The 13,623-nt window shown below is 43.1% G+C and overlaps 1 protein-coding gene across 9 annotated transcripts in view; it reads right to left on the minus strand.

The window, feature by feature from the left end:
* Positions 1 to 4,265: 4,265 nt before the first annotated feature.
* CCDC122 (coiled-coil domain containing 122) overlaps positions 4,266 to 13,623 on the minus strand; it is a gene marked incomplete at its 5' end in the record, with an annotated part of 31,032 nt that continues 21,674 nt past the window's right edge. For 3 of the 9 annotated variants that reach the window (XM_081166823.1, XM_081166827.1, XM_081166829.1), the window contains 4 exons: positions 4,266 to 4,720; positions 6,306 to 6,422; positions 7,812 to 8,192; positions 11,331 to 11,446. In XM_081166823.1, the coding sequence (XP_081022949.1) occupies positions 4,571 to 4,720; positions 6,306 to 6,422; positions 7,812 to 8,192; positions 11,331 to 11,446 (764 nt within the window). In that variant the 3' untranslated portion in view covers positions 4,266 to 4,570. The other 6 variants (XM_081166828.1, XM_081166830.1, XM_081166826.1 and 3 more) reach the window with 6 other exon arrangements.

Consider the following 13,623-nt stretch of genomic DNA (forward strand, 5'->3'; position numbering starts at 1 on the left):
CTATAAACAAGATAGGAAAATTGGCTTCCAGGTGGAGAAATCAAAATTAGAAACTGAATTGTTAGAACCCAATACTAAAAAATTGTCAAGAATGTATAATCTGCTGCTGAAATGGAATACACAAGACGAAACAGTTAAATCGGCTATGATTAAATGGGCACAGGACATTGGTCATAACATTATGTTTGCTGACTGGGAATGGTTGTGGAACACCGGTATAAAATTTACGGCATGTAAATTAAAGGAAATTTAAAGGAAAACATTATGAAAATGATTTACAGGTGGTACATGACCCCATCAAGCTAGCAAAAATTTATCATCTGCCCGACAATAAGTGTTGGAAGTGTAAAGAAACCGAAGGTACCTTCTTCCACCTTTGGTGGACGTGCCCGAAGATTAAGGCTTTCTGGGAAATGATATATAATGAAATGAAAAAGGTACTTAAATGTACTTTCCCAAAAAACCCAGAAGCCTTTCTCTTGGGCATAGTCGGCCAATCGGTGTCAAAGAAAGATAGAATTTTCTTTATGTATGCTACGACAGCAGCAAGAATACTCATCGCAAAGTATTGGAAGACACAAGACCTACCCACCGTGGAAGAGTGGCAGATGAAAGTGATGGACTATATGACATTGGCTGAGATGACTGGCAGAATCCGTGACCAGAGGAAAGAGACGGCGGAAGAGGACTGGAAGAAATTTAAAATCTATCTTAAGAACTATTATAAAATTGAGGAATGCTAAAATGTCGAAGTGTTGAGAGAAAAAGGGATACAGTGACATAAGATTAAGTCAAAGAAAAGATTAAGAGAACACATATTTGACAAAAACTGTTTAGAAGCTGCTGAAATAATTTAGTAAATTGGGATGCAGAAAGGGGAGGTATGGGGAAGTCCGAGAAATGAGGGTTATGGAAAAAAGGTCATGAAATTATACATGTTTGTTTGTCTTTTTATTTGTTTGTATTGTTTACAAAATGTTGTAAAACCAATAAAAAAAATTTATAAAAAAAAGAGAATTCTCTCAGTACAGGTACCATTGGGGCTGCTCATTCTGCAAACGTCACAGGTTCATTGTCCTTAATTTATCCAGCCTATCAAGTGCCACTTTGTTTCACTGAAAGAGGTATAGATCTGTATTTGAGATTATGAGGTGTACTGTTGGATTAAATGCATGTTGTTGTTGTTGTTGTTGTTGTTGTTGTTGTTGTTGTTGTTGTTGTTGTTGTTCTTCTCCTCAATTTCTTACCCACCCTTCACCATAAGGTCCCAGGGCCCTTTCACCTGACCCATTTGATGTTGACATCTGGAGCCCAGGCAGTGCCCAGTTTCAAATCACATTCCAGCTGTGAACTAACTGGATAGTCTAAGTCGTTGTTCTTAGAACTGCACTAATTATAACAAGCCAAGCTTGATTCACTCAGGCATTGTGGCTTGTCAGGATCATGCTGGTTCAAAACCCTTAGCAGCAAAATTGGTGAATTGTGAAACCACTGTTAGGCCACCACATGTGGCTGGTAGAATGCTTTCAGCCTGGTGAGTCACCTATCCTGTGCAGATGTGCACCACTCTCTCAACAAGAACTCCCACAAGAAAAAAAAATCAGCGTTGTCCAAAAACGCTTCTGTGCAGGCATAACTCTTTTCCACAAGGTGGAGTCACAGACTGGCTTATTACTAAGGTTCAGTCCTCACTGCAAGAGGAGGGAACCACTTCTAGGTCAGCTCTTCCTACCTGGCAGATTATAACTCCCCACATCCCTGATCCTTGGCTGTGCTAATTGGGGCTGATGAAGACCAAAACATCTAGAGGGCACCAGTTTGTGGGAGGATGCCCTAAATAAGCACTTGGAGCTTCCAGCTGGTTTCAATTGCATCAGTGCAGTAATCCAGAACCCATAAGCATTCTCAATTGACGTGCAGGCAGAGTAACCTCACAATATAATTTAAGTCCTATATCTTTTGGTTGTCCCACCCACGCACCTGGCCTGGACCTATAGGCTTTAAACTTTTGTTTAGAAGTTATGTTAAAATGGATGCCACTTGTATATAGTTGCTGCTTTTAGTGCCTTTTAATGGATTAGTAATCTTTATGGCACTTTATAATATTCTGTTGGAAGCCAACGTGACAATGCATTTGAAGAACAGGGAATAAATCGATAAAATCCTGAGAACTGGGGCATGGGAAGAGGGTGACCTGAAAGTGGGGGAATATTGACATCGGTCCCTTGTCATGGTCAGAGCGGTGGTGTTATGTACTGAGTTGAATGGGATCTAAAAGGCAGCAGTCTGATTGGTCCACAGGAGCCACCCAATCCAGCTCCAGATGGAAGGGAATCCACAACCTGATTGGCCTACAGGAGAATCCCGGAATTAGCCAATCACGTGGGGCCCATGGTGTAAATAATGTATATAAGACAGACATTCTGGGGGAACTCCATTCCTCCTCGTCACTATGAGCTGAGTAAAGAGCATGAAGTCCACTCTCGACTCCGAGTATATCTCAGGTTCACTGCCTGCCTCTTCCATGCGGGAGAGATTGCATGCAGTGGAGATCCTTGGCATGAAATCCTTGGAGATCCTTTCTGCTTTGAACTAGTAGGATTGACAGTCTAAAGATGCAGTGAAGTTGCTGCTAGGTCAGATGGCTTTAAAAAGAGGCAAGAGGCATGCAGACGTGGTGGTGGGTTGCGGTGAGGTGGGCGGTGCTAGCAAGAGCTGTTAGATGGCCCTAACTGAAATAGAGTCCCCAACTTCAGGGGCACTCTACTTCTGAATACCAGATGGGGGCACCATTTTCTGGTTCACCTCAGGTGGCAGAATGTCTTGGGCCAGTCCTGCCTTGCACCAAATAAAAGGATAAGCTGCGAAGTTTGGAAGAAAAACCCTTTCAAAAATTTTATTCCTTTTTAAAGGTTCTTTGGCATTTAGTTAGCCCTTACAAAGAGAGTGGGGGACGCGGGTGGCGCTGTGGCCTCAGTGCCTAGGGCTTGCCGATCGCATGGTCGGCGGTTCGAATCCTCGCGGCGGGGTGAGCTCCCGTCTTTCGGTCCCAGCTCCTGCCCACCTAGCAGTTTGAAAGCACCCCTAAGTGCAAGTAGATAAATAGGTACCGCTTTATAGCGGGAAGGTAAACGGCGTTTCCGTGTGCTGCGCTGGTGCTGGCTCGCCAGAGCAGCTTCGTCATGCTGGCCACGTAACCCGGAAGTGTCTCCGGACAGCGCTGGCCCCCGGCCTCTTAAGTGAGATGGGCGCACAACCCTGGAGTCGGACACAACTGGCCCGTACGGGCAGAAGTACCTTTACCTTTACCTTTTACATAGAGAGTAGTGCAAAACATCGCTGTCTAGGCAGCATCTCTCAAACAGCCTCTGCTATACAGGGCCTAAAACTTACGTAGCTGAAAAATATGTTTGCTAGACTGAACCACATGAAAAATATTTTACAGACAGACATGGCACATGAGTGTCCCAGCCACAGCAATGAAACAGGGAACCCCCTCATATTCCATTCTGCATAAGTCTTCTTTTAATACTGGAATAGCAAAGAAACAGGTAGTAGAATCATAGAATCATAGAGTTGGAAGAGACCACAAGGGCCATCGAGTCCAACCCCCTGCCAAGCAGGAAACACCATCAGAGCACTCCTGGCATATGGTTGTCAAGCCTCTGCTTAAAGACCTCCAAAGAAGGAGACTCCACCACACTCCTTGGCAGCAAATTCCACTGTCGAACAGCTCTTACTGTCAGGAAGTTCTTCCTAATGTTTAGGTGGAATCTTCTTTCTTGTAGTTTGGTAGTAACAATTCAGCCCCTTAGAAGGGAAACAGAAAGTAACAGGTAGTAACAATTCAGTCCCTTAGAAGGGAAACAGAAAGTAACAGATTGTTCAGAGATACTGGAACCCCAAATATTTAAGTGCAGGTCCTCCTATCTAATGCCTATAACATCACCTCTGTCCTCTTTTTCTTCAGAGAAGGGGCAGGTTTGAGTACCAAATGGTAGTACTACCATGCACCAGTTTGTCCCATAGTGTTCTAAACATATAATAACCCTCACGGTTCAGTTACATGCATTTGTGTATAACCTGTATTTAGACCCCCAATTTCAGTGATTTTGCTGAGATTTAAGGTAAACATCCTTAGGATTGCAGCCATGCGCTTCACCTTTTTTGTCCATCCGGATGAATTAAATATTTTGCTTTATGGATTTCCCAGATTCAGACTAGGTATAGCTTTGCATGTCACAGAATTACTCCAGAATCAGATCTATCTGGTGGCTTCTTTATATTTGTGGGGCTTAAATTCAAATAGCACAACCAAGTTTTATAAGAACAGCAAATCAGAGAGTAAGCAGGTGGCGTGAACTTCTGTTTTTCCCCTACTTCAATGCTTTTCTGCATCACAGTGACTCTTGTGTAGGTGAAAAGTGCATTTGTAACTGAGGAAAAGACAGTATCAGAAAGAAAATGTTGAGGAGATAGGAAAGCTCCATGAACGGTAAGTATAGGACAAACTTAACGCTTTGTTACATAAAGAAAGCGAACCATATCCTTAAAATGACCATATAGTCTATCAATCAGTTGTTTCAAGGAGATTCTTTAGTTCTGCTACTTTTTCTTCCATTTGGTGAAGGTTACAGCGCCGCTGTCTTTTGCTGGACTGAAATTTGTTCACTTGACAATGCAAACGCTTTAGTATAGCTTCATATCTTTTATTCTGCACCTGTTAACAATAAGAATAAACACAGCTGAGAAATGCTTGAGCACAACAGACATACAGCAAACAGATATAAGGTCACAAAGGTTTTTTAGGATGCAGTTCTCTCCCACAGTGGGTTTTATTTCTGAGTTGACATGTATGGGATTAAATACTGCCCCTTCCATCATCCCTGACCGTTGGTCATTCTGACTGTGTAGAGAGAAAGACCATGAGGCCAGAAGAGAGAGAGAGTGGGTATTGTCAGCATACTGCTAGCAGACTACTCCAAAACTTCACACCAAAGTGGGCAAGGCAGACTCCTGTTGGACTTCACAGAGATATCTTGAGATACCTACCACAACTTTTTGGAGCTTCATTAAAATTTCTTTGCATGCAGTTATTAAACCCTCATTTGCATTGCTCATGTTATCTATTATTATTATTTCCTGCCCTTCCCCAGAAGGTCTCAGAGCAGGTTACAGCAATACAGTGGTACCTCGGGTTAAGAACTTAATTCGTTCCGGAGGTCCGTTCTTAACCCGAAACTGTTCTTAACTTGAAGCACCACTTTAGCTAATGGGGCCTCCTGCTGCTGCCGCGCCACCAGAGCACGATTTCTGTTCTCATCCTGAAGCAAAGTTCTTAACCCGAGGTACTATTTCTGGGTTAGCAGAGTCTGTAACCTGAAGCATATGTAACCTGAAGTGTATGTAACCCGAGGTACCACTGTATAACCAGTGTGGAGAGGACCCACACACAATGTTTGTTTGACTCACCAATGTACCATTTTAGGTATCAATATGTTGTAGTCATTTGCGCAAAGATCAATTAGCTCCTCTATGTGCTGATTTATAGTACATAGTGAAACAGACGACACAACCACCAGGGTCTATGTTGAGAGTCAATAAGACCCAAATATTCACAATACTGGTACCCAACATTTGATTCTGTAACATAGCAATATTTTTCCAGCTCATCATGCGCTACTGATACAAATTGTCAAGCAAGTGGTTCATGTGATAAATAATAACAATAAACAGAATATCATAACTATTCCACATTGCAATAAAGTAAAATACCAGCTTTTGTTGTTCTGTGTTTGTGGAATGGAGGTGGGAGAGAACCCCAGCAATACTGATTTGTTTTTATTCATATTCCTAGACTACTGGGATTTTTCAAAAATGTATAAGTTTTAGAATTAAGAGTTCTTTTTCTAGAAGACATGAACCACAACACAGCTGGTGACATATTCTATTCTATTGACTTTGCTCGTGTGCTCAAGACATCAATTCCATAAAACATATTTTGTTGCATTGTGCAAAATATGAGCAAGCCAGGGCTGAACTGATACTACCCTTGCTGGTACCTTTCCCAGGAAAATCAGAGGCTCACTATGTCAGGTTCCTATTGGAAGACCGGACAAATGCTAGAACATTAGCAGTGGCAAAGTTTTTATCGGTGGTTGCAAGAACAAATGATCCCTATATTCTGAACAAAATGCTTGTTTAACCTGGAGGTAGGCTGTATGAATTGTGTATTGCTTTGTAATGATTTGTTGGGTCTCTGGACCATAATAAAGATTGATGATGATCTATTGACTGAAAATCACCTGAATTTCTTTTTGAAGCCTTGCATGCACATTTCTTTCATCTCTAAGTGCATTTTCCTTTCCATTGATCGCTTCTTTCAACGCATTAATTTCAGCTTCCAAATATACGATTTCATCCTACAGATAGATAAAAGAATATGAAAATATTTTTATGTTCACAGATCTTTTTGGAATTTAAATGACAATTGGGATTGTTTCAAGATTCAGTGCTAGAAGTTTTAAGTAAATGCCAAAATTGAATCTAAATAGTAATTGGCAAATGAACAACAACGAAAAGAGAAATGAAAAAAATAAAAACAAACATAGAATGGGTAGGATACATGATCCTCACATGATCTCCCAAGATCAACTCGCTCTTAAAAGTAATATCTAAATTTGTTGAATACCCAAATTTCATCAGAAACAGAACTTTGGCTTTTCAAGCATGCAATACTGTGCTTAGCAACTAATGTGGTTTTCCATGTCCAAGCATGTTGATTCTTAGATCCAAATTAGATGTGATAGAGGAGATCCATAATTGGACCTCCCAATATTTTCTCTTTGTTTTAAAGCAGTTATGGGATGCTCCTGAACTCATAAGCTAAGCAGCTCTGAGGGGCATTTGATCCTAATTCATTTCCTGATTGAAATGACACCCAAAGCTGCTACTACAGAAAGTGTCATCACTTGAGGTCAGATTGCAGTAACAGGACATTATAAGTAAGTACAGCTACTACTTCTCACAGCTGAAGCCTTGGGTACTGTTGCTATTCCTGATTTCTTCATGGACTTGGACATGTCTGTGATACCCATGTAGGACATGTAAATTGAAATTAGTTAAGCAGTTTTAATTTTTGCTTTAGATATGCTCTGTATAGTTCATACTTTGTTCCTACTGTGTATTCTACATTGCTAAGTCAAAAGGTTGCCAGCCTCCAGTTGGCTATTTACTTTTGCTGTGGTTTTGGGCTACTTCTACAACACCCAAACACATACACTGACATACACAGAGAAGTGTCCAGGGCAGCTGTCTACTAGCTCCACCTGCTATGCCGGCTGAGACCCTGCCTGCCTGTGCACTGTCTCGCCAGAGTGGTACACTCTTGGACCACTGCAATGCGCTCTACGTGGGGCTACCTTTGAAGGTGAGTCAGAAACTACAACGAATCCAGAATGCGGCAGCTGGACTGGTGACTGGGAGCGGCCACCAGGACCATATAATTCCAGTCCTGAAAGACCTACGCTGTCTCCCAGGACGTTTCTGAGCACAATTCTAAGTGTTGGTGCTGACCTTTAAAGCCCTAAATGGCCTCGGACCAGTATGCCTGAAGGAATGTCTCCACCTCCATCCCTGACCCTGAGGTCCAGCTCCCAGGGCTTTCTGGTGGCTCCCTCACTGTGTAAAGTTACAGGGGACGAGGCAGAGGGCCTTCTCAGTGGTGGTGTCCACCCTGTGGAATGCCCTCCCCCCAGATGTCAAGGAGAATCGCCAATTAATTGGACCTGAGACTGGTTAGTAGTATTTACCGGTACTTCTGGATTCTGAAGAACAGACATTAATTCCTCCTTGTTTGTAATCATCTCTTTGACCACAGCTTTTTTCTTAGTGAGCTCAGTCATGAGTGGCAATTTGTTTTCTGCCTCCACAAAGTGGTCTCTATGAGCAGCCATTTTTGCATAGTAGGCACTGTTTCTTTGAAGCATCAGTTTATACTCTTCTTGCAGTGTTTCCGTATCAAATGCAAGCTTTAGATTCTCAACGTACAAGGCTGTGATCTGAACCTCCAGATTTTCACAGTGATCTTTTGTACTTATTATGGCTTCATCTTGATGATACATTTGCCTTTCTGTTGCCTTTCTGTCTGCCATAACAAGTTTCATTTGTGCCTCAAGATCCTGAAGCTGAGTCTATGGGAAAATATAGTAATATACAGTGAAAAGTTAATACTTTTGGTGGATAGCATTAAATTATTTATACAATGGTGTAATTGCTTGAGGTTTAGTTAACTAGCTATTTTCATTTATTTAAAAGAAAACAAAATTGTGAAAGCATTACAATTAGTAGTATAAAAATTTATAGCACTGTAAAAAAGTACATATGACTCTGCTTTATCTCGAAATTTGGCTTTCTAATTTATTAAATTGAAAAGAATAATTTTATTGTTTTGCTGTTGGCCTTTCCTGATTAAAATGATCTGTGATGTCACAATACCCAATCAACATGACTAGTTCTTTACATTCAAGGGAAGCTTGGAATTGTCATCCTCAAACAGCATCTGCTTCCCCTCCCCTACCACATGACAGACTTCTTTTCTAGGTAGCCTAAATGACTCTAGAACAGCAAGGAAGGTAATTTATTTCAGTCCTTGGCTCAGAAGCTACAAAATGTGTGTGCACACATGCCGATAGGAGAAAAAACTATCTTCACCTGCCCACACTTGTTCGAATTGACTTTTATACTGCAGATCATCTAATTGTTATTATTTTAATAAATAAAAACTTTCCACCAATTTGCTGTATTTCAAGTCTTCTTCTAGGGTGCTGGGGCAAGGAGACTGCAGGAAATCATATGACTTTTCCCACTTGTCTTTAGGGCAGAAGACATAGGACATATCCTTGTGCCTGAACTAATGTACGCAGGAAGAGAGAGAGTCCAAGGAACTGGGGCAAATAGTGTTGACAAGAGATGAGGTTCCAGGCCTTAATGGCAAGATAAAACTGACAGGTTGGTGGGTCCAAGTAACAATACACCCAGTAATTCTTAAAGAACTCGAATGTGAAATTGCTGCTCTTCTAAGAAAAAAATATGTAACTTGTCCCTAAAATCCTCCTCCATACGGTACAGACAACTGGAAAGAGGTAAATGCTGTAGTGCTATATAGCCTTGGCAGAGCCGTCTTTCCCATAGGGCTTAGTGGTGCGTCGCGCCAGGGCGCAGGTCTCTCAGGGGTGCCCCAGCAAGTGGGGGAGCTATGCGGCTTTGCCAGTGGCCTCCCCTTTCCTTGCATGCCTGCCAGCTGCGCCCTGCCAACCATAAGGCTGGCAGACATGCAGCTTTCCTCCCAAGCCTCTGCGTGGATCACTCTCCTCCTGGGGAGGCTTCGGAGGGAAGCTGCGCTCTCCTTCCGTGGAGGCTTGGGAGGGGCGCAACTTCACTCCCAAGCCTCTGCGAGGATCGCTCTCCTACAGCAGCATGGGGGAGAGTCCCCCCCCCCCAGATGGCTGGCAGTGCGCAGCCACAGCCACCCCAACACTATCCGTGGTAATTTGGGGGTACTGGGCGGATATCTGCACCCCGGCGTTGCATCTGCTAAAGACGGCCCGGAGCCTTGGGCCTTGCATGCATGCTTCCTAAGGGCATCTGCTTGGCCACTTTGAGAACAGGATAATAATAATAATAATAATAATAATAATAATAATAATAATAATTTATTTATTATTTATACCCCGCCCATCTGGCTGGGCTTCCCCAGCCACTCTGGGCGGCTTCCAAAAGAATATTAAAATACTACAATACATCAAACATTAAAAGCTTCCCGAAACAGGGCTGCCTTCAGATGTCTTCTAAAAGCCTGGTAGCTGTTGTTCTCTTTGACATCTGGTGGGAGGGTGTTCCACAGGGAAGGCGCCACTACCGAGAAGGCCTTCTGCCTGGTTCCCTGTAACTTGGCTTCTTGCAGTGAGGGAACTGCAGAAGGCCCTCGGTGCTGGACCTCAGTGTCCGGGTAGAACGATGGGGGTGGAGACGCTCCTTCAGATATACTGGACCAAGGCCGTTTAGGACTTTAAAGGTTAGCACCAACACTTTGAATTGTGCTCGGAAACGTACTGGGAGCCAATGTAGATCTTTCAAGACCGGTGTTATGTGGTCTCTGCGGCCGCTCCCAGTCACCAGTCTAGCTGCCGCGTTCTGGATTAGTTGTAGTTTCCGGGTCACCTTCAAAGGTAGCCCCACGTAGAGCGCATTGCAGTAGTCCAAGCGGGAGATAACCAGAGCATGCACCACTCTGGCGAGACAGTCCAGATAGACGGAGGCAGATAGGGTCTCAGCCTGCGTACCAGATGGAGCTGGTAAACAGCTGCCCTGGATACAGATTTGACCTGTGCCTCCATGGACAGCTGTGAGTCCAAAATGACTCCCAGGCTACGCACCTGGTCCTTCAGGGGCACAGTTACCACATTCAGGACCAGGGAATGCTGGCCTGATCCAGGAGGCTCTTCTTACGAGCTTACATTCATTCCATATTTATGGGTGGGTTTGACACAACCAGATCAAAGTGTGTTTGGTCATACAGAAGTACAGTGGTACCTCTGGTTTCATACTTAATTCGTTCCGGAGGTCCGTTCTTAACCTGAAACTGTTCTTAACCCGAAGCACCACTTTAGCTAATGGGGCCTCCTGCTGCCGCCACACCGCCAGAGCACGATTTCTGTTCTCATCCTGAAGCAAATTTCTTAATCCGAGGTACTATTTCTGGGTTAGCGGAGTCTGTAACCTGAAGCGTATGTAACCTGAAGCGTATGTAACCCAAGGTACCACTGCAATTTCAATTGGATGAGTCCTAAAAACTGCCCTCTTGGACAATTCTTGACTAAGCCATATATCTGAACTGAAACTGAGCAGAGATTCAGGATGGCATTTCCTTTTGTGCAAGTGTTATTTTCTAAAAGTCATACAGTATTAGGTAAAGGGGCGCATGACCATTAGGTCCAGTCGTGACTGACTCTGGGGTTGCGGCGCTCATCTCGCTTTATTGGCCGAGAGAGCTGGCGTACAGCTTCCGGGTCATGTGGCCAGCATGACTAAGCCGCTTCTGGCCAACCAGAGCAGCGCATGGAAACGCCATTTACCTTCCCTCCGGATCGGTACCTATTTATCTACTTGCACTTTGACGTGCTTTCGAACTGCTAGGTTAGCAGGAGCAGGGACCGAGCAACGGGAGCTCACCCCGTCACGGGGATTCGAACCACCGACCTTCTGATCGGCAAGTCCTAGGCTCTGTGGTTTAACCCACAGTGCCACCCACGTCCCAAAAGTCATATTACCTGCAACCTAATAAGGACAGCCTTGTTGCTTTCTATTTCAGAGGCTTGGGCATGTTGTTGTTCTGCTATTTGCTGCACAGCTTCATCTAACAACGATGAACTTGGATTAGCCATGCCTAAAAGAAGAAGAAAAGACAGAAAGAGTTGGGGAGAAGCAGCTTTGAAAACTACATCTAACTTAAAAAGGTAAAGGTAAAGGACCCCTGACAGTTAAGTCTAGTCGCAAACAACTCTGGGGTTGCGGTGCTCATCTCGCTTTACTGGCCGAGGGAGCCGATGTTTGTCCGCAGACAGTTTTTCCGGGTCATGTGGCCAGCATGACTAAGCCAGCGAAACCAGAGCAGCGCACGGAAACACTGTTTACCTTCCCGCCGGAGCAGTACTTATTTTTCTACTTGCACTGGTGTGCTTTCGAACTGCTAGGTTGGCAGGAGCTGGTGCTGAGCACTGGGAGCTCACCCTGTCGCAGGGATTCGAACCGCCGACCTTCCGACCAGCAAGCCCTAGGCTCAGTGGTTTACACCACAGCGCCACCCGCGTCCCTACATGTAATATAAGTCCTGCTATTTGAAGAGCTGCTTTGAAAGTTGAGTGCATACAAGTAGGGTCCTGTGAATAAATGTTAAATATTCACATATTTTTAGTATGATATGGAAAGTATGTTCTATTGTATCCAAAAAGCAACTTGCCCAACTCATCTTTCTCTTCCTGTCCGCCTACCTGTAGCCCTACACTCTGAAAACCCTCTCCAGAAGAAATCCCTTTGCAGAGGGAAGATGCTAAAGTATGTCTGTATACACACTAGACATTGTGCACATTCAGCGCACATTTTCCCTTCAGAGAATTCTGGGCACTGTAGTTTGTTAAGGTTTGCTGGTAATTGTACCTCTTTGAGGGTTTAACTACAGTACCCAGAATTCTTTGAGGCAGAGAAATGAGCTTCAAACAAGCTTTAAAGCATATGCACACAAAGATGGGTTTGGCAAGTTGACTTTTCCTTGCAGAAACCTTAGGAACACATTATTTTTCTTGAAAATATGGGCTTGGATGACAAAGTGCACATTTCTATAAAGTGCACATTTTTAAAGGCTCCTTTGATTGCTTATCCTGTCCTCCATTTTGTTCTGAAACTTTCCAGGATCATCTCTATCAAATAAATTGCATTATTATTTTGCCATTGTTTTGCCTTTTAAATGTTAATTTCATAATTTTATATTATCAAGCTAGCTATAATAGCAAATATAATGATAGAAGGACATGCAATGATGAGGGCACTGAGAGATTCAAAATAACGAATGCAAACAGAAATTACTTATCAACATTAAATAGATTTTCAATGCCTTTCCGAGACTATTTGAACCAGACCTTAGCTGAGATAGTTCACAAGCTGTATGACAGCAGAAGTATTATGTGAATGAGTTTTCTTCAATTTCTGTGTGGGAATATGATTCCCTCACAACAGAATAGTACTTGGCAAGACCTTCTCTGTAAACTGAAAAATAGCTTATCATCGAAAACTGACGGACTGAGGGGAGGAAAAAAGAATTTATTCAACAAAGACTTCCTCAAGTCAGGTCTTGAGGAGACCGGACAGGAAAAAACGGTGGCAAAACCACAGAAAAGAGTTGACTCAGTTAATGACATGGGTTTAGAAATAAAATCGCATGCCATTTATTTCAGAGGCAAAAGAGGTTCAGCCAATGCGGTGTCAAAAAACCTGACAATTTTATCTGTCTTTTGGTGACCACGTTATACGTGTTTACTCTTATCCTCGTAAAATGAAGCCGTCGATAAATGTAAAGAGCATCCAATTGAGGCCTGTGGCAGTTTAAATTTAATCACAAAACCTCGTATTTTTCCCAATGTGGCCTCTTTTCCTCCCCTTTCCCTTGGGCCTATCGGCTCAGTTAATGTCTTTTCTTTTTTCAAAATTTTGGCTCAGTTAATATCTTAACTGGTTCCTCCTCCACCCCAAATTCAGCAAAAATCAGTAATATGTCGCCACGGCTGTTCAAAAGATGCCGCTTCAAATGGGCCCAGGTGGGTCCGTTTCAACAGATTAACAGCTCGCCTTTTCAGCGATCAGTTAAAATGGTGTTTTTAGCTCAGGCTGTTACTTAGTGGCTTGCTTATTTCTTTATTTCTTTATTTCTTTTACTGAATTTATATACCACCCTAGACCAGGAGGTCTCAGGTCGCTTCAACAGAACAAAATCAGAATATAAAACCACAAAATATGTAACCAAAATAAAAAACAACCCAATAACCCCCCACTCCCCACAAGAATGTTTTA

This window comes from Podarcis bocagei (genome assembly GCF_964188305.1).
Source record: "Podarcis bocagei genome assembly, chromosome: 13".
NCBI classification, from domain to species: domain Eukaryota; kingdom Metazoa; phylum Chordata; class Lepidosauria; order Squamata; family Lacertidae; genus Podarcis; species Podarcis bocagei.